A 21104-nucleotide genomic window follows, 5' to 3' on the forward strand; every position below is an offset into this window, starting at 1 on the left:
TAGAAAAGAGAAACGTGTTTAAAGCGTGTTAAATATTAATTTATTTTTTTAATAACAGTATTAATGGTGAAACGTGGATGTCTCTTTTTCACCGTGGTGGTTGTCCCCAGGCAGAACTGTAGCATTCATCGCCTGCATAAGACATTGACTTGTTACTAATCTTACGTGGTGACATGTCAAACTGACGTGGACATATTGTATGGGACCACAAGCAAGAATATCAACAAGAAATCCACACCAACCAAGGGCACGGACACCGACGATTACATCAAGAGGCTCACATTCATGGAGCTTTCTTGGATTAGAGAAAGATGGGGTGGTTCCTCCGTCCTCACTTTGGAAGAAAGCTAGATACGGTGAAGATGTGATCATTGGTAACCTCGACACTGGTGAGTACTAAATCTTTTTCATTAGTAAGAAACTAATCTCAGTCATTTGGGTAGTTAAAATGATTGAAACCTGATCATTTGCATGAGTTTTTGTCATGGTTTATCCACTGCAAGAAAGAATCTGATGTTTTGAAATTTGAAACTTGTTAGCAGTCTTATGATCTTTTGTTCCCCTCTCTTTGGAGTTTTGGACATTTAGAATATGCAAAAGTGGTAGGGTCAGTAGCAAAATAAAGATCGACTATCCGTACTAGCTTTGCCAATTGCAATACAATGTGTTGCCATTTTAAATGGAACTGTGCTAGGTGTTTGGCCGGAATCGAAGAGCTTTAGTGATGAGGGACTGGGTCCAGTTCCATCAAAGTGGAGAGGAATCTGTCACAATGCAACCAAAGAAGGTGTTCCTTGCAACAGGTCCATGTCCTCCTCCACTTGCAATCAATTTTCTGTTACCTATATCATACAAGATGAGGATTGTGGAATACTGGAATTGCATACCTGGAAAATGCTACCATAAATTGGTCTTGGATGTTGGAAACACTAAATCCAAGCTCTGATTTATAGGAAAATTATAGAAACTCTCCTAATCCAACAACAAGGATTCTAAGCGCTACTTTACTAAGGATTCTAAATCATTTTATATCGAGGACACTAATTCCTAACTTACATGGTTTAAATGGAGTTGGCATTGGACATGAAAATGTCAACGTCCTGTCGGAGCCTTAATCTCAGAAAACTCCACCCCTGGGGTTGGATCTGAAATATCAAAGCCACTGCAGCGTTGACCGTCAATCATTATGGACAAATCATCATTCTTCCTCCGATTGACCTCTTTTCGAACACTGCCGGCCTCTTGCTGGCCGTCACCTTCCTGCTGCTTCATTGCAAGCTCCAAATTCCACAATACATCACCCATTGATGGCCTTTCACTTCCCCTATCCGCCAAACATTTCCTTGCTATATCTGTGAAGGTCTTGAAACAGTCAGGAACTATCTTACCTCTTAGATATGGATCGATTATCTGATAAAGGGTCCCCATTTGACAGCAATGCAATGTCCACTCAGCTAAACTCACTTTTTCATGCTCTTCCTCTTCAATTTCTCCCATAGGGATCACAGCATAGAACCTCAAACAACACCACCCCGAATGAGTACACATCAGATTTTTCAGTTAGTTTTTGGCGTCGATAGTACTCTGGATCCAGATAGCCGAAACTACCTTTAACAATTGTTGAAACATGCGTCTTAGACTCTGTCATGTTGTTTGGACCAAGTTTTGATAACCCAAAATCTGAAACCTTTGACACCCATTTTTCATCCAACAAGATGTTAGTGCTCTTGATGTCACGGTGAATGATAGTATGTTTTGCACCCGTGTGAAGGTAGTGCAGCCCTCGTGCGGCACCAATACAAATCCTAAGCCTCTGTTTCCATTGAAGAGGGGGTTTCTTTGTCTTGTAGAGATGATCACGCAGTCTGCCTTGAGCCATGTACTCGTAAACAAGTATCATTTCTTTTTCCTCCATGCAATATCCGACCAAAGATACTAGGTGGCTGTGCCTGAGCCTTGAGAGCATGGAGATTTCAGTTTGGAACTCTTTCAAACCTTGGTGTGAACTTGGATTGGCGCGCTTTATAGCAATGCTTGATATGCCACCATCAATTGATCCCTTGTAGACTGTCCCAAACCCACCGTTTCCAATGAGTAAGTTATCTGCAAAATTATTGGTTGCTGATTTTGTCTCAGCAATTGTAAAAATTCGGCAGTGGCCTGATGATTGATCTTGCGTAGAGGATTCACGATGCTCCTTTGAAAGAGAGGAACAAAATAAATAGAAGAAGCACAGCAATCCTATTGCCATAAGAGCAGCCATTATAAGACCAGTCAATACCCGGTAAATAATCACCGCATCATTGCCTCCAGAAAAATTTGGATGCGGGGTAACTATTAGCCCAAATGGATGAATACCCGCAAGATTGTTGGAAATGTCAGACAACTTGAAAATTTCCAGCCCGTTCAAAATTGGACCGCCATATTCTGCATATGATCCATTATTACTTCCTATTGCAACAGTTAGATACTCTATGCCTTCACCATACCTTGAAAAGTTCACTATGTAGTCTCTGTAGATGGGAATTCCAGTCCCATGGCTCCAATTGAAAATATCTACGTGATCCTCGGCAGTTTGATTGTTGATATAAATGCTGAAAACTCGTTGGCCGTCTTACTTAATTGTTCTCGAAATCTCGCAGAAATGGAGCCTAACAAGGTAATAGAAACCATGATCAACTGGGCACAACCATGTAGTTCGGTATTTGCTTTCAGTTGTGTGTACAATTGTCCTGGCAGAGGTGTAAACTTGGAGTGGAGCAGCATATGATGGCACCAGTAAACTCGAGTTGACTTCAACTTCTGATTCAACAATATTTGTGTTTCCATCATTACTCATGAAATAATCATCATCCTTGGTCCAGCGACGAAACATGCAAGTATCTTGCAAGTATCTTCTAGCTCAGTGATCACATCTCCTCGTATGTTCATCCTGTACATCATCTCGAGGGCTGTAGAATTCCCCATGAAATAATGAGTAGGCTGTCCTACAAGTGAAAATGGAGCATCTTCTTGTATGTAAAGCTTTGATGGCATTGAGACTATCTCAATCTTGTTGATAAAAGCATAGGCACCGAAAACCTTAGATGAAGGGGTGAAAGTTACATTTAATACCTGGCCATCCATATTGACACAGAATTCCCTGATAGCATAATCGCTATTTGGGGAATATTTAGAATAGGATGACTCTGAAGTAGTTATTAGTGTATACGGACCAACGTTGATGGATGTTGGTGGGAGAAACCACTGGTGGTGGCTTTGAAACACTCAGAGGGGATAAAACACACTGTTTTATTACACAAAACCGAAGCTTACAAATCAACACAAAAGCTTAACAATTACACGCCCTCTCTCTCTCTTTCTCTTTCAAGTGTTCCTCTCAATTCTCTCCACACAATATAACAGAGGCTGAGCACTCTATTTATACACGAAATCAAAACAAGAAAATTCAACCTTCAAGTGTGAAGGCGGCTGGCGGCTGTGGCAGCTATGGAGGCGGCTGCGGCTGGTGGCTGGCGGCTTGTCGGTTGGTGGCTGGTCGGTGGCAGCTGGTGGTTGCCTTCCTTGACCATCTAGATGTTGAGTTTAATTCAACAAATCTCCCCTTTAAACTCAATCGAGGGATGTCATGCCAAGCATGAACACTTTTCCTTTCAATGCCTTCTTTCTGCTTGTAGACCCTTTTGACACCTATTGCTTTCTTCTTTTCTGGTGGGTCCTTATCTGCATGGAAACAAAACAGAGTTGTATCTTCCATGACCTGAGTGGTATCGTACAACTCTTCAAGATTCCTCATCCTTCTTGGTCCTTCTAATGAGGATGCTGATGGTGGTGTTGATGATGATGCTCCTGGTGTGTTCCTCCTGTTGAATACAGGGAATCTGTGCACCGAACTTTATAGTTCAGCTGCTGGTATAAACACCGGACTTTGTGGTTCAGCTGCTGGCACAATCGGTTCTTCTACAGGTACAATCGGTTCTTCGACAAGTACTGTTGGTACTTCTTCACCTTCAAGGATCAAATCAATGTTGATCCATTTCAATGCTTCTTGATCATCATTCCATGCCCAAGATTTATCTTCTTCAAAGATAACATCTCTACTCGTAATCACCTTTTTCGTGATAGGATTATACAGCCTGTATCCCATCCTTCTTTCACCATATCCGACAAAGATGCATTTCTCGCTCTTATCATCGAGCTTTCTCCTTCTTGCATCTGGGATCTTTGCATATGCCACACAACCAAAGACTCGTAGATGAGTAACACTTGGTTTGTGACCACTCTATGCTTCTTCTGGAATGACTCCTTGCAAACTTCTGGTAGGGCAGCGATTTAGTAGATACACTGCACATGATACAACTTCAGCCCAGTATTGCTTGGGCAGCTTCTTTGCTTTGAGCAGACTTCTTGCCATGTCAAGAATCGTGCGATTCTTCCTTTCTGCTACACCGTTCAGCTGTGATGTATAAGCTGGTGTCGTTTGATGTCTGATGCCTTGTTGTGTACAATAGCCTTCAAAGTCATTTGCTGTATATTCTCCACCTTGATTAGATCTCACTGTTCTGATCGTGTAACCAGTTTGCTTCTCCACAATTGCTTTAAAATCTTTAAAACAATTGAATACTTCTGACTTTCTCTTCAGAAAGTATATCCATGTCTTTCTACTAAAATCATCAGTAAAAGTGAGGAAGTACCTATTTTGTCCAGTCGACATAGGCGTAATTGGGTCACACACATCTGTATGTACTAACTCCAGTGGCCTCTTTGCTCTCCAGTTGACTTCTTTGGCAAAACTGGATCTGTGATGTTTGCTGAGGACACAACTCTCACAGACTTCATCTGGATGATCAATGTGAGGCAAACCTTTGACCATCTTCTTGCTTGCTAGCATCTTCATACTCGTGAAATTCATATGTCCAAGCCTTAGGTGCCAAAGCCATTCTTCACTGTTGGTGATGGCACTCAAACACCTTGTTGCATCATACTGGATGTTCAAAGGAAACATCCTATTCTTGGACATTTTCACGTAGGCCATTAATCTCCCATTGTTGTCTCTAATTGCCAGATGACAATTCTCCGAGTAAAAAGTATAGCCTTTCTCCAAAAGTTGACCTAAGCTGATTAGGTTCTGCTTTATGGCTGGGACATAATAGATATTGGCGATGTAGCTGGAATCGCCATTCTTCAACTTGACTGGGTTGCTGCCTTTACCTTTGAATGGAACCTTTGTGGTATCTCCAAAAGTAACTAGACCTTGCTTGGTCTCATCTAGATCACCAAATAACTCTCGGTAACCGCACATGTGATTGCTGGCTCCAGTATCTAGATACCATATATTTTCTTGTTTCTCCCCAAGTTCTTGTTAGACAAGAAATGCAGATGCTTCTCTATCATCCTTCTCTGCATAGTTGGCATGCTCACGTATCTCCAACGGAGCTTTCCATCAGCATTCAGTGCTATAGTGCCCAAATTGATTGCAGCTATAACATTTGATATTCCTCTTGTCACGGTTATTGTAACTGCCTCCTCTTCCTCTAGGAGTGAATGCTTGTTGTCCTCGGCCTCCTCTGGTGGTGTTTCTACCACCTCTTCCTCTAAAGCTTGTATTCCAAGAACCTCTTCCTTGGAATTGCTGGAATCCTCCTCTGGATTGTTGACTTCCTCCTTGAGTGGTGTAGCCACTTGATGAAGTCTCCCCTTGCTCATATCTGTCTTTGAGAGACAACTTTGCTTGTAAGGCATGCTCAATGGCCTTATCTTCATTTCGCTTTACAATCTTCTACTTATGAGCTTGCAAAGAACTCATAAGCTCATCAACTGTCAACTTGTCCACTTCCTTGGACTCTTCAATTGCGACAACAACATGATCAAATTTTGGATCTATGGATCTCAAAATTTTCTCAATAATTCGAGTATCTATGATGGCTTCTCCATTTCTTCTCATCTAGTTTAGTATCACCATAATCGTTGTGTGATAATCAGAAATAGACTCCGAGGACTTCATTTGCAATAGTTCGAAGTCACCTCGCAAAGATTGAAGACGAATCTTCTTGATTCGGTCAGCACCTTTGTATTTCTGTTGGAGAGCCTCCCATATATCATGTGATGTTTCAGCGGAAGCTATGATCTCGAATGTATCTTCATCAAGACCTTGATAGATGATGGTCTTTGCTTTGTTGTCCTTCTTTCTGTTGACTTTGAGGGCTTGCTTCTGTGCCTTTTGTAAAGCATCTTCTCTTTCTTTGGACTCTGGTTCATCATAACCAGTTTGTATAATATCCAAACACTCTTGTGACCCAAGGAATGCCTTCAATTTGATGCACCAACTATCATAGTTGTCTTTGGTCAGCTTTGGAATGAGTGTATGTGTACCTTCTGTAGTCATTTTCCTCTTTGAATGACTATATCACCTTTCTGGGAGCCGAATTTGACCAAACGGACACTGTAGATCGATCCGGAATGGTCTAAATAGTAGGGAACCGGTCTGACTTTGTTGAAATCGGGTCAGAAAATGGGTGAACCGGTCAAAAAACCAATTCTGTACGGCGGGCGGTTCGCTGGGTTGAACCGGGAATATTCTGTGGAATATTCGGGGAATATTCTAGGGAATATTCTCTCGCTCGGCTGCGACTCGAAACTCGGCTCGGCTCGGCGCGGAGTACGGCGTGGCTGGACTCGGCTTTCGACGCGGCTTGGACTCGGCGTGAACGGCGCGGCTCGGCTTGAATATGGCGCGCGTGGACGTCAGTCGTCTTCAACCTCTGGCGCGCGTGGGATGCGCGTGGTCGTTTGTGCAGAATCTTCAGGCGGCGCGTGTGGATCACCGCGGTCTCCGATCGGGCTGATTCTTGCAACAGTGAACTCGTCTTGATGAGCTCTACACTGTGGAATGATCAAAACTTGTTTTTGACAACTTTGAAAATTCGGATATACCCCAAACCTCTTCTGTTTTCCGACGAACGGGGCTCTGATACCAATTGTTGGTGGGAGAAACCACTGGTGGTGGCTTTGAAACACTCAGAGGGGATAAAACACACTGTTTTATTACACAAAACCGAAGCTTACAAATCAACACAAAAGCTTAACAATTACACGCCCTCTCTCTCTCTCTCTTTCAAGTGTTCCTCTCAATTCTCTCCACACAATATAATAGAGGCTGGGCACTCTATTTATACACGAAATCAAAACAAGAAAATTCAACCTTCAAGTGTGAAGGCGGCTGGCGGCTGTGGCAGCTGTGGAGGCGGCTGGCGACTGGTCGGGGGCAGCTGGTGGTTGCCTTCCTTGACCATCTAGATGTTGAGTTTAATTCAACAATGGAGAACAAGGCCTTAGATATGTTTAACCCTGAATATGTAACTAGTTTGAAGTAAAGTCGAATGAAGTTGGGGCCATCAGAGACAATAAATGGCAAGGTGACCTGCTTGCGGAAGATGCAAGCAGAAATTCTCGGTTTTTCGCTGCTGGTAGGATCTACGGCGTATACTCTTGAAACTGATGAGAAATCAATTTCATATTTTTGATCATAAGGGAATCCAGCATCATGTGGTGAAACTGACGGAGAACAATCCATTGCAATTCTGTCAGGGGGTATGTAATATGATGGCTTATCAGCAGAGGAGGGGACTGTGCAACAGGCAATGAAGAAGAAAGGAAGAAACATGACTGGAGCAAGCCATGAGTTTCCATTTGGGCATTCGGTCTTCATTGACACAATATGGAACTCTAGACAATGAACAATGGCTACTGGATGATAGGGGGAGAGAGGGAGAGAGAGGGAGAGGGGTGGGGGGGGGAGGGAGAGAGAGATTTGTAGTTTGTTCTTGCGGTATGTATCATTCATCTTAATCTGTAGCCTAGCCTGTCTTCTTTGTTCAATCTGACGTGCCATCCTAAGTTTCCGTGTTACATACTTCGGTTACTTCAATACAAATTTCCATGTCGCTATTATTGTGATTTTTTAAAAACATAAATAAGAAAAGATAATAATATTCTTGGAGGCTTAGAAGTATCTATAAATAAATAAGGGATATTATGATAATTGAATAAAGCTTGATAATTATAAATAGTATAAAAAAAAAGGGAAAATCTAATTTGAGAGAGAGAGAGAACCAACGGGAGAGAAGAAAGGAGGGAAGAAGAAGATGAATAAAAAGAAGAGAGTTAGAGAAAATAAATTTAAAATATAAAATTTATGTTTTGATATGTATAATTATGTTTATAATCTCAATAGAGGAGTGTTAACATTTAAAAGGAAAATCTATTTTGAGAGAGAGAGAGAGAGAGAGACAGAATACTGGCAAGAAAAAAGAAACGAGGAAAGAAGAAGAGAAAAGAATAGAGGACAAGCAAGAACATTTAAGTTGTGCTAGAATATGATAATTATCATAAAATTAGAGAAAAAATATATCTATCACAAGGAATAAAACATTCCTAATGAGAATTTAAAATTTGAAAGGCAACAGACAAGACGATACGAATTCTAATACTCAACTTATTACAAAGTTAATTATATTTTTGTTTCTTTAACCTAAAGCTCTGATATTAAGTTTGTCACGACTCGATTCTTGAATCCATGATCATCACATGAGCAAGGTTCCTTTTCAGGTATCAATACATATGTGAACCTAAATTTACATACGAACTTATCATTTAAATATCTCAATCAGAATTCAACGTAACACTAATAACAAAGTTAACTTCATAATATAATTTGATTGTTTTAATACGAGAGTTAAATTCATATTTTTGTAATTATAAAGCACTAATTAGACATAAAGAAAAAGTATTAATTACAACTAAAAAAGCAAGTTTTAAATATTCAACAAAAATGATTTGTTAACAAGCTATAAGCCGTACGAAAGTTGTTGACCCAGCTTATTATTTGGTAAATAGGTCTCCATCAGCAACTATCAATTATAAAACTCAAGAAAAGGTATGGTGCAGAGAGTATTTTGTTGTTCTACACATGCTCCTATGAATGATGGTAAGTTTAAGCTAGTGGCAGGGAAGTGCATGTTTCTAAGGTATACAGATGGGGTGAAAGGATACAGGCTATGGCTATGGTGCACTGATGAAAAATCACCCAAGAACATTATTAGAGGGATATGACTTTTAATGAGTCTGCGATGCTTATAGATATCGATGTTGTTAAAGATCATGGTGTCTGTAAGAACATGGAGCTTTGAGTGGAAGCTTTAAAAACATGAAATTGATGTCCTGGTTCAGCAAGAAGATGAAGAGGCGCGGCGTTTCTAGGAAAGGAAATCGCCATTCCAGGAGTGATTACTTGCTCACCTGGGACAGAAAACAGAGGAACATCAAATAACCTCATAAATATGGCTACGCAGACATGGTTGCTTCTGCGCTTAGTGTGGCTAAGAACAACGTGGATTAAGCACCAATCACTTATTATAAGATGTTAGGGTTTTTAGGTGGTTTTTTTTTTTCCTAAATCTAAGCTCTAGGAAAAAAACTAGAAAATCACAATAATATTGAATAGACAAAAAAAAAAAAAACTAGGAAAATTATTCCTTAAAAAATAATATAGAATAGAAAAATAAAAATAGAAAAAACATAAATTAACTTAAAAAACATTTTGTTTTTCCTGAAAAACTTCATGCATAAAAAACACAGCTTTAAAAGATGAATTTCAAAGGAAGAAAATTGGATGATAAAAAAAAAAATCATTGTTAAAACCCACAATGCATTTACTCACAACGCGCACACATAGTGAATTTAACTGTGAAAACCCATTCTCCTTTAATTTTAAAAATCATATAAATTAATTCTAATCACACTAGTTGCAATCCTTACTTGACAGCAAAGAGAAGGCAAAGGAGAAAATCTTTTACTCTTACACTAACAGCATAAATGGTTTTGCCGCGGTCCTTGAAGAGGAAGAGGCATCAGCACTTGCCAGTAAGAATTTCAAGTCATACATTCTTGTATTTCATTGTCAAATAACTGATCAATCAATAGCAGAAGAGAAGACAAATCCTTCAACCCTGTTTCCTCTGTTTTTCCCCATGTTTGGTTGTGATATTGACAATTCAGGATACTTGTCTCTGCTAATTTGTTTCTTAATCTTTTTTTCATCAATGCAGAACACCCAGACGTGGTATCAGTTTTCTTGAACAAAGCAAGGAAACTGCACACAACACATTCATGGAGCTTTCTTGGATTAGAGAAAGATGGGGTGGTTCCTCCGTCCTCACTTTGGAAGAAAGCTAGATACGGTGAAGATGCGATCATTGGTAACCTCGACACTGGTGAGTACTAAATCTTTGTCATTAGTAAGAAACTAATCGACATTGGAATCGAAGAGCTTTAGTGATGAGGGACTGGGTCCAGTTCCATCAAAGTGGAGAGGAATCTGTCAGAATGCAACCAAAGAAGGTGTTCCTTGCAACAGGTCCATGTCCTCCTCCACTTGCTATCGATTTTCTGTTACAATATTTGGCGTAGTCCAGGGTAGTATTGCCTTATCAGATTAAAGTTTTCTTGCTTTTCTTTCTAAGAGTTGACATGATCCTGCTCAAGAGATTACTGATTAGTTCCATCAAATCTTCATCTTCCTGTTGTCATTATTGTTAATTCAGCTTGATCATGGTTAGTACTGCAAGTTAACTTTACATGCACTGTAGCATTATTTTATTTAGATACTCATTTCTCTATTTGTTGAAACTCTTGTTTCCAATCTATCTGATATGTTTCTGACATCTGCATTAACATGGATATGCACATGACCCTGTTGTCTGTCGACGCACCGAATCCACGTAGGATAACTTAGTTTGTAGTTTTCTTTCTTTCTTTCTACCCTGGTTATCACGATGTGAAGTCTTTCACGACTTAGTTGCATCCTTGTTTACATGTCCTGTTTGGTGCGTGTTTGAAAAGTGTGTGCACTGATCATCCCACAGTACAGAACATCGATCATGCTCATTGCATTTTGATTTTTTGACGAGCTTTACCGTATAATCTTCTTGTTATGGTCTATTTGAGAAACCTTCCTATAAGAAACTAGAGCCATACTTGTATATATAATTCTCATTGTTATATTACCTCGTGTGTGTGTATTGAACGTTATCTACTTACTGAGTTGTTGAACTCGCTCTCTTATTATTTATCTTTTCAGGCTAATAACTTGATAGCAGGTTATTTTTGTTGAACCTTCTGAACCTGCTTTTTTGTTGTAATTTGTACCTTTTCTTTTATGTCTAGTTAATGCTCCAAAACTATAAAATTATATTAACTCTTGTATTAAAACAATTGAATTGTATTATGAAGTTAGTTTGCTGTTAATTAATGTTGTGTTGAACTCTTATTGAGTTGTTTAAAGAATAGGATTATATATAAGTTTGGGTTCGCATAGGTATAAAACCTTGGAGGGAAACCTTGTCTATGTGCCGGTTTTGGATCCGGGAATCGGGTCGTGACAATATCTATAGTTGTTTGGCTCAATTAATCATAAGATAACTGGACATACTCGTTATTGTTACCTGTTCTCTGGCATTATATCTTAGGATGCATAAGGAGCTTGTGGGAAACTTCTTTGGGAATGCGAATGACATGCTACAAGCTTATGGGGAAATTCATGTAACCCCCAAAACATCACCTCCATTCTGCCACTGGAACATTTTGGAACGTGATGATTTTAAGATGGAAGACTATCCAGGCTACAGCAACAAGAGAGGAGAAGGTGATAGATGCGATCAGCATTTCCCTTTGGGAGAGTGAAGTACTTTCAAATTCAGATCCTCCCATACTGATAAGTCACATTCCACACTCAAAAGATCTCGGCAGCTTCAGGGTAATCCAATGGAAATATGGAAACGTCAGAAAATCACATTTGATCGAGGAATTCCTCAAACAACTTTCAGCATGAATTCAAAAGACTTAGACGATGCATGAAAAAAGTAAAGCAGTTTGTCATGAAAAAAAGTAGGGCAGCCACTTGTGTGCGGGACTGCTGCAAATGGTCCCTAGACAATGAAAGAGGGCAGCCCGCTCTATACAAGTATCACATATATCAGAAATGACTGCTTTATGGAACAAATGAAAGCATTTTTCTTACAAGAAAGTAAAGCCCGTAGGAAGTAAATAAGTAGGAAAATAAAAAATGTCCATTGTATCTTTCATGCTCACTTAGCTTACTGTCACTCTGCATATAGAAATAACTGACTATTTATCTTAGACAAGCCCCCCCTGTGGCACTTGAAGAAAAGTTTCAAATTTATAAAACAAAGAGACATGCATGTGCTGTCATGCATCAATTGTTAGGCATTTAAAAATCAAGAGATGTCAAGGGAGACAAATCATAGATCTTTAAGGAAAAGAATATCTGTAAATGAAATCATTTCCAACTTCAAATGTACAGAAACAAAAGTTCAAACCGAGCTTAAACCCTTCTTACTCAATCATATAGAAAACTCACAACAGCCCTTCAGAACAGGAAAAACAATCACTTGAAAGCATGTCACCTCACGTTTTTGCTTTGATAAATTTCAACATAGCTAAGTCCCTTTCACCTAGAATTTTTGTTTCATACAATGACACTGCTATTTTTCACCTTGAAGGATCACCAAACCATGTGTGCATGTGTGTGTGTGTGTGTGTGTGTGTGCAGTTACCAGCTCATACTTTTGGGCAACTATGTCTGTCAGCTTTTAATGGTTTCAATTAATTATGGTTTCATGCTGCATTTTTCTTTCTATTCCATTCCAGTTTCCAGTCCATCATCTTTAAAAGTTATGCGTACTTGATCAACTGGATTGCAGAAGGAACACTCATAAGAGTCCTGCATTCGAGATGTCGAAACATGAAATCATTGATGGTTTGTGAACAGAACGCTGTTCATGCCTTCACTGGATTGATGGTCTGCGCGCTATCGGGAGCATGATCAATTTTATTTTTTAACTTGAAAAAAAAAAGAAAGAAATGATAATGTTTTAAAAAAAGTGAGAGAGATTCTATAAATTAATTTGATAATATGATAAAAAAGAAGATAATTACAATAAAATGTAAATAAAAAAAATTAAAAGATAAATATAAATCAAAATATTTAATAGTGCAACACAGGTCATTTACCTGATTGTGTTTAATGAATTTATCGATTAAAATCAATTTGTAATAAAAATTGACAAACACATACTTTTTTTTTATCATGCATAAAAAAGAAGAAATGGAACAAAATTGATCCAAATTTAAAGGCTAAGACAATTTTCTTTCCAAGAATACAAAGCATATTGCCTCAAAATCAGAAAAATGCCTTGAAACGGCAATCACTATCAAGCCCAAATATGAGTATTTTTAGCTTCTAAAACATACTTTTTTTTATCCCAACAAATTACAATATCATATAAAAACATTTTTGAATATGAAAAACTAGCAAAAAAACATCAAAACATCAAAATCAAATAAGAGGTACCAAATAAAAAAAACATAAACTTAAAACAGACTATATGTTTACAGCAGACCTAGCAAACTCATGGCAAAACACTCTTACTTTAACATGCATAGCTTAATGTAAAAAAAAAAAAAAAAAAACTAAAATAAACATTATATATAAAAAACTTAAACAACAACTTTATTGTATTAAAAATACAAAAAAATCTTCAAAATAAACATCATTAAAAAAAAACACAGCAACAAAAAGGTGAATACAACATTACTTGTTGAGCTTTCAAACCTCTTTTCTTTGTTTATAAACATAAATATAAAACAAAAGTAAATAAAAAAAACATTAAAAGCAGGTCATAAATGACCTTCTTTTGGATTAGAAAAATATACTTAAAACAACTACTCTCTATTTGTTTTCTTTTGGAAATTTTTACCTCTTATAAACTTGTAAAGCTAAGAAATCTTTTGTTTAGGCTCTTGGACCTCTACACTTGTGTTTTTTTTATTGATATTTCTTTTTTTTTCCTCGTCTGTCTTTAAGCTTAAGGGATATTTATAGGGTTTTAGAAGGTTTTAAACACATTTTGACCTCTTGATCTTAAGGCATGTGCTATAAACCCTTTGATAAGGACCCATTGAGAAGGCTTTGTGTGTGAACACATGAAAAATAGGTCAGTTTTTACATGATAGTTGTATTGTTATGTTTGTCTGGGTTGCCCACTTTCAAGGCTTCGTTAGAGGAATTTTGATGTCATCATCGCTAGAGACCACCTGAAATTGGTAGAAGAAATACACACATTTCATTTGAATTTAACTTTGCTCAATTTGAAGGTCTGTAGCTTCATATTCATACATTTGAAGTTGCCAACTCGATTAGCCAAAACTGTAAAAAAACAAAGGACAATTGACATGTCACTCAATTTCTCTTCTTTAAGTCTCAACGATGTTTCGTTTAGGGTATTTAATTTGAGATTAAAAAATTTCAATTAAGCCCCAATTCCTTCGCAATTTCTTTTCATTGCACCCATAATCACTTTCAAACTTTTAATTTCAAGCAATTTCACCACTAACAAACTCAATTATAAGCCCTTAAATTGGCTGTTTTTTTTCATTTTGATTCTTTGTTCTGAATTTTTGTATTTTGACCTTCAATTGACTAACAAACTTTAAATTTCTTTAATTTATCCCCCGATTGGGTCACTTTCAACTCCTATATTAACGCACCTCTTTTAAGTTGGTCCTTAGTTTTGGATTTCTTCAATCAAGTCTCTAATTGCCCATCAAGCTTTGATATTTATGCAATTAAGTCCATGACCTGACCAAATTAACTTTTAAAAATTACAACTCAACCCCCAGACTTTAATTTCTTCTAATTAAAGCCTATATTGACTTTAAAAATCAATTTCTTGCAATTAAGCCCTTAATAAATTCAAATAAACCCTGAAAATTTCAATTGAGTTCTTAAATATCTAATTTTGAATTTTCATCCTCTAATTGGATTTTCTTTGCCAATATAGATTTTATTAGTTGAAAATACACTGTTGAAATTTTCAATCTTGTATATTTGATCTTCCTTAACCAATATATATATATATATATATATATATATATATATATATATAATTTGGCCTCCCTGTGTTTTTTGGCCTCCTAGTTGATGAGATTATCTCTTTAACTTTTTCAAAAGAAAAGAAAGTTCTGATTTTTATAAAGGGTCTAGTGGTTCACATTTTTTAAAGAAATGTCTAAAATTAATTTGTCTGCTGGAGCAACCATATAAACTTCGACAACACTGGACAATTCTAGCCATTAATTCACAGCGTACATAAGTTGGTTCACTGCACAATGAAAACAATACTGCAAGAGAGAGAGAGAGCACCGGTATATCACAGAGATCGAGGAGTTGAAGCAGCAAGCACTTAATTATGGCGACGGTGGATCAGATGGTCTCCTTCCTCCAGCTCGAACCAAATCCATAACTTCTCAGCAAATTAACTCTTCTAAATATAAAGAAGGCAAGGGGTACGTACTGACCAACTGGGATATTGGTGTGTAGCTGAATTCTAAAAGCTATATTCGGATTGGAGATCATATGAGGTTTGTCTTTTTATTTCACGTTGTGAATTGTAATAGATAAGCTTTCTTTCATTTTCAATTTCTACATTAATATATGAATTTAGAGTTCGTTTGAAATTATTTATGAAAATAGACTTCGGATTTTAGATCATAATTTAAAGGCTTTTTTTTTTTTTTTGAAAAAAGGAAATAATTTTGATAAAAATACGTTGAAGGTATATTTGGTAAATAATCTTGAAACAAGTAACTGGTATAACTTTGTTATATCTATGGTGGAATCACCGAAGATATACAAGGCTGGTACAATCAGTTACAATGATTTTGTAACATGACCAACCTACAATAATTTAATTACTTCCTAAATTCAAAATTTGTTCTCGCAGCAAAGAAGATCAAATAGAAAGGAGTAGAAAAAATGGCAGAGTCAGCAGTGAGTCTTGTAATTGACAAGTTGGCTCCATTGCTAGCTCAACGGGTGCAACTACTGAAAGGTGTTTACAAAGAAGTTGTAGATATCAAAGATGATCTGGAGGCCATCAGAGCTTTTCTGAAAGATGCAGACTCAAAGGCTGAGAGAGAAGGTGCGAGCGAAGGTGTGAAAGTATGGGTAAAGCAAGCAAGGGAAGTTGCTTATCAGATTGAAGATGTCATTGACGAATATAATACGCTTCATGTGGCACAACATCGTGATCGGCGTGTGCTCGCGGGCTTCTTAACTAAAGTCTCTTCCTTGGTTCGGAAATTGCCTCTACGCCATAAGATCGCATCAGAGATTCATGGTGCTAGAAAAACTCTTCAGAGAATCAAGGACAGAAGTGAAGGATTCCGGTTCGCATCTTCAGAGCAGGGAGGCTCAAGTAACATTGTCTTGCATGATCCTCGATTAGGTTCTCATTTCATTGAAGATTCCGAGCTTGTTGGTATTGAATCTACAAAAGATGAATTGATAAGCCTCTTGGTGAGCGGAGAATGTCAGAGGACAGTGATCGCGGTGGTTGGAATGGGAGGAGTTGGAAAAACCACTCTTGCGAAGAAAGTATATGACAGCTACGTAGTGAAACAACACTTTCAATGCCGTGCTTGGATTACTGTGTCTCAATCATACGATAGGGTGGAACTCCTAAGGAGCACGTTAAAGAAATTATATGAAGCTAAGAAAGAGCCTTTTCCTGAGGCCTTTGTCACAATGGACGCTTTATCGTTGATTGATGAACTTAGAAAATATTTACAGCAAGAACGGTATTTAGTTGTATTCGATGATGTGTGGGAAATCCGCTTCTGGGGAGATGTGGAGCATGCCTTGGTGGATAACAACAAATGTAGCAAAATACTGGTCACGACAAGAAATGAGGATGCTGCTAACTTTTGCAGGAGATCTTCATTGGTTCATGTCTATCAGATGAAATCTCTCCCTCAACGAGAAGCTTGGGAACTCTTCTGCAAAAAGGCATTCAAGTTTGATTTTGAACGGAATTGTCCAAAAGATTTGGAGGAATTGTCGCAAGACATTGTTAGAAGATGCGGAGGATTGCCACTGGCAATTGTTGCTGTTGGTGGACTTCTAGCAACCAAAGAAAGGGTCATTCCAGAATGGCAAAAGGTGGTCAATAGTCTCGATTCTACAATGACGAGCGATCCTCATGTTGAGAATGTCACTAAAATTCTCTCCCTCAGTTTTCACGACCTTCCTTACGACCTCAAAGCATGTTTCTTGTATTTCGGGATGCTTCCCGAAGATTTCTCCATCAAACGTACAAGAATAATTCGGTTATGGGTGGCTCAAGGTTTTGTACAAGAAAAACGAGGATTGACATTAGAAGAAGCCGCGGAAGAGTGCTTGAATGGACTCATTCGTCGAAGTCTAGTCCAAGTAGATGAAGCTAGCATGAAAGGAATTCCCACAACATGTCGAGTGCATGATCTGGTACGAGACGTCATTTTTTCCAGGTCAGAAGAATTAAGTTTCGGCCATGTTTCTTGGAATTCCTCAGCTTTGAAAGGCATAGCACGACACATGTCCATAAGCAAGGGAGGAAGTGACAACCCAAAGGGAAGCACCAGGTCTCAAACTCGCTCTGTCATGGTCTTCTGCGGGGCAAAGCTGCAAAAGCCAATAATTGATGCAATATTTGAAAAATGTAAGCTGTTGACTACATTAGATTTTGAAAAGTGTCCGATAGATGAAATTCCAAAAGAGTTGGGAAATTTGCTGCACCTGAAGTATTTAAGCTTAAGAGAGACACTGGTGTCAAATCTTCCAAAATCAATTGGGAAGCTGCAAAACCTGGAGTTCTTAGACTTGAGTTATTCCTTGGTGGAAAGGTTGCCAGTTGAGGTTAACAGATTCCCTAAATTGCGATATCTTTTGGGTAATCCTAAAGGGGGTTTGGGGCTCCTTGTACGTGGTAGCCTAGGGCAGTTAGAGCTGTTGCAAACACTCTATGGAATTAATGCAGGTGACTATCATGAACGGGAATTAATTAATGAGATTGGAATGTTGAAGCAATTAAGGAAACTGGGGATCATGAATTTGAAAAAAGAAAATGGAAGGGATCTATGCCTTGCCCTAGAGAATATGCCTCACCTGCGGTCGCTTGGTGTTGGTTCAGAGGGTTATGGGGTTGCAATTCTTGACTTGCAGGCAATGTCTTCTGCTCCTCTTCACCTCCAATCTCTCCGTCTTTGGGGGAAACTAGAAAGGCTGCCTGAGTGGATTTCCAGACTGCACCATCTAGCTAAATTGAGATTGACTGGTACTATGTTGATGGGTGGTGATTCGATTAAAGTCCTACAGGCTTTGCCCAATTTAAGATTTCTTAGGTTCCTTCGTGGATACAATGGAGAGAAGATGCATTTTGAAGGAGGAGGGTTTCAGAAACTCAAGTCTCTACGTCTTGCAGGCTTGACTGAATTGAATACAATTATAATAGACCAAGGAGCAATCCCCCTTCTTGAAAAACTAGAAATAGGTTTTTGCCAGAGTCTGAAGGAGGTGCCTTCTGGGATACAACACTTGAAAAATCTCAAACAGCTATCACTGGCAAAGATGTCAGATGAGTTCAATGAGAGATTGTCACCCAATAATGGCCAAGACCACTGGATAGTGAAACACGTACCAGTTCTCCAATACGACGGCACTTACGATCCTGATGATGAAAGTTCTTATGAAGCACGGATGAAGCTCTGGTTTGGGTAGCTAACCCAACTGGCTTAAGGGTTTATGATACTACAGGTAATGCAAAGTTAAATGATAATTTCAATTTCATCAAGGAAAATTCTTCAATTATTTCTCGAATTTCCTCATTCTTTTTACTCATTACAATTCAAATACAATAATCAGCTAGCGTTCTTCCATTCTTTGTGGTAGGTAATATCGATGATGTTCAAGTTCTACCTGTTCCATTCACTAGCTAATTGGTAAGCATTTTTATCTTTCAATAGTGCTCTATATATTCACTCAAAACTAACTCATGGTGTCTGTAAGAACATTATTAGAGGGATATGACTTTTAATGAGTCTGCGATGCTTAAAGATATCGATGTTGTTAAAGATCATGGTGTCTGTAAGAACATGGAGCTTTGAGTGGAAGCTTTAAAAAAACATGAAATTGATGTCCTGGTTCAGCAAGAAGATGAAGAGGCGCGGCGTTTCTAGGAAAGGAAATCGCCATTCCAGGAGTGATTGCTTGCTCACCTGGGACAGAAAACAGAGGAACATCAAATAACCTCATAAATATGGCTACGCAGACATGGTTGCTTCTGCGCTTAGTGTGGCTAAGAACAACGTGGATTAAGCACCAATCACTTATTATAAGATGTTAGGGTTTTTAGGTGGTTTTTTTTTTTTCCTAAATCTAAGCTCTAGGAAAAAAACTAGAAAATCACAATAATATTGAATAGACAAAAAAAAAAACTAGGAAAATTATTCCTTAAAAAATAATATAGAATAGAAAAAAACATAAATTAACTTAAAAAATATATTTTTTTTCCTGAAAAACTTCACGCATAAAAACACAGCTTTAAAAGATAAATTTTCAAAAGAAGAAAATTGGATGATAAAATATATATATATATATATATATATATCATTGTTAAAACCCACAATACATTTACTCACAACGCGCACACATAGTGAATTTAACTGTAAAAATTAAAAATCGTATAAATTAATTATGATCACACTAAAGGAAATAAATAATTTTACCTCCCATCACTCCAATCTTACATAAAAATATATTAATTGTAATCAATAATCAGTAATCCAAACCACTTGAAAATAAATAATTCTTTGATAGATAATTTACATATCAATCAAGTATGATAAGCAATAGTAGGCAGGTTATTAGCAATTCAAATCACTTGAAATAAATTTATATATCATGCCATACGTGTCAAATACGATTAAGATATATTTAGAAATGTGGTTGAAATTATATTTTTTTAAAAAAATTAAATAAAAAATATTTTGAACCATAATTATTATCACATTTCCATACACTTTTCAAATCTTTTTTACTACTGATTTTAGAACACACTATACATTCAAATGAATAAATCACCCTGAGGGAAATAAATAATTTTACCATTTTTTTATTTATGCGGGCCAAAACATAAGATGTATAAAGCATATAAATAAAATAAATCCAATCAAATACAGCCATGTCACAACTGTAGCAATCCTTAAAGAGAAGCATAAAATCAAAATCATTCAGATTTTGGTTACAAAATGAATGTTTTCCCTTCATGTCCATTATAATCAAATTCAAACTATTTTTGTGCTTCTAAAACTAATCAATCAAATACAGAGTATAAAAACAGAGGAAAAGCAGAGACCCTTAACACTTCTCATAATTTATTCATTCTCAAGCAATGAGGCTTTCAATTATCAGCTCTCCATTACTTCTTTCATTCTTTATTTTCTCTCTTTTACAGCCACCAACTTTTTCCATAAAAAAGGTGAGCAAACATGTTTTGCTTCTCTCTTTTTTTTTTTATCATATCATTCCTCTACCTTTGATCCTTGAAAATGGTGTGCTTCTTTTACGTCTGCATGAACTTTCAATGATTTTTTGTACTAGAAATCATTATGGGTTTTGGAAAAATTCTTTGAATTTTTATTTTTCATTTTGCCTACTAAAGTTCCATAAAGATATATATTGATCAATGGAGTTAATATTACAATTTTTCCCACGCAGTCTTATGTGGTGTATTTGGGATCACATTCACATGGTTTGGAGCCTACTCAAGCCGATATTGACCGAGTCACAGATTCTCATTATGAATTGCTGGGATTATTCACTGAAAGGTTTATATATATTTTTTTAAGTTTTTTGTTTTCTTTTAACTGTGTCTTAAATTGGCTCATTAGTTGCAATCCTTACTTGACAGCAAAGAGAAGGCAAAGGAGAAAATCTTTTACTCTTACACTAACAGCATAAATGGTTTTGCCGCGGTCCTTGAAGAGGAAGAGGCATCAGCACTTGCCAGTAAGAATTTCAAGTCATACATTCTTGTATTTCATTGTCAAATAACTGATCAATCAATAGCAGAAGAGAAGACAAATCCTTCAACCCTGTTTCCTCTGTTTTTCCCCATGTTTGGTTGTAATATTGACAATTCAGGATACTT

The 21104-nt window shown here is 37.4% G+C and overlaps 1 protein-coding gene and 1 pseudogene across 2 annotated transcripts; one reads left to right on the top strand and one right to left on the bottom strand.

Annotated features, from left to right (window-relative positions):
* The first annotated feature begins 59 nt into the window (after positions 1-59).
* LOC118051719 (subtilisin-like protease SBT5.4) lies at positions 60-11249 on the top strand. Of its 2 annotated transcripts, XM_073412417.1 has the most exons (4): positions 60-389; positions 8896-8935; positions 9824-9921; positions 10107-11249. In XM_073412417.1, exons 1-4 carry the CDS (start codon positions 200-202, stop codon positions 10280-10282), a joined length of 504 nt encoding a protein of 167 aa, XP_073268518.1. In that variant the 5' UTR covers positions 60-199; the 3' UTR covers positions 10283-11249. The 2 variants fall into 2 exon arrangements, 1 of the variants encoding a protein (XP_073268518.1); XR_012171160.1 differs by lacking the exon at positions 8896-8935 and having other exon boundaries at positions 63-389; positions 10107-11248.
* LOC118051718 (receptor-like protein kinase FERONIA) lies at positions 977-7708 on the bottom strand (annotated as a pseudogene).
* Positions 11250-21104: the final 9855 nt, after the last annotated feature.

This window comes from Populus alba, chromosome 11, assembly GCF_005239225.2.
Source record: "Populus alba chromosome 11, ASM523922v2, whole genome shotgun sequence".
Classification (NCBI taxonomy): domain Eukaryota; kingdom Viridiplantae; phylum Streptophyta; class Magnoliopsida; order Malpighiales; family Salicaceae; genus Populus; species Populus alba.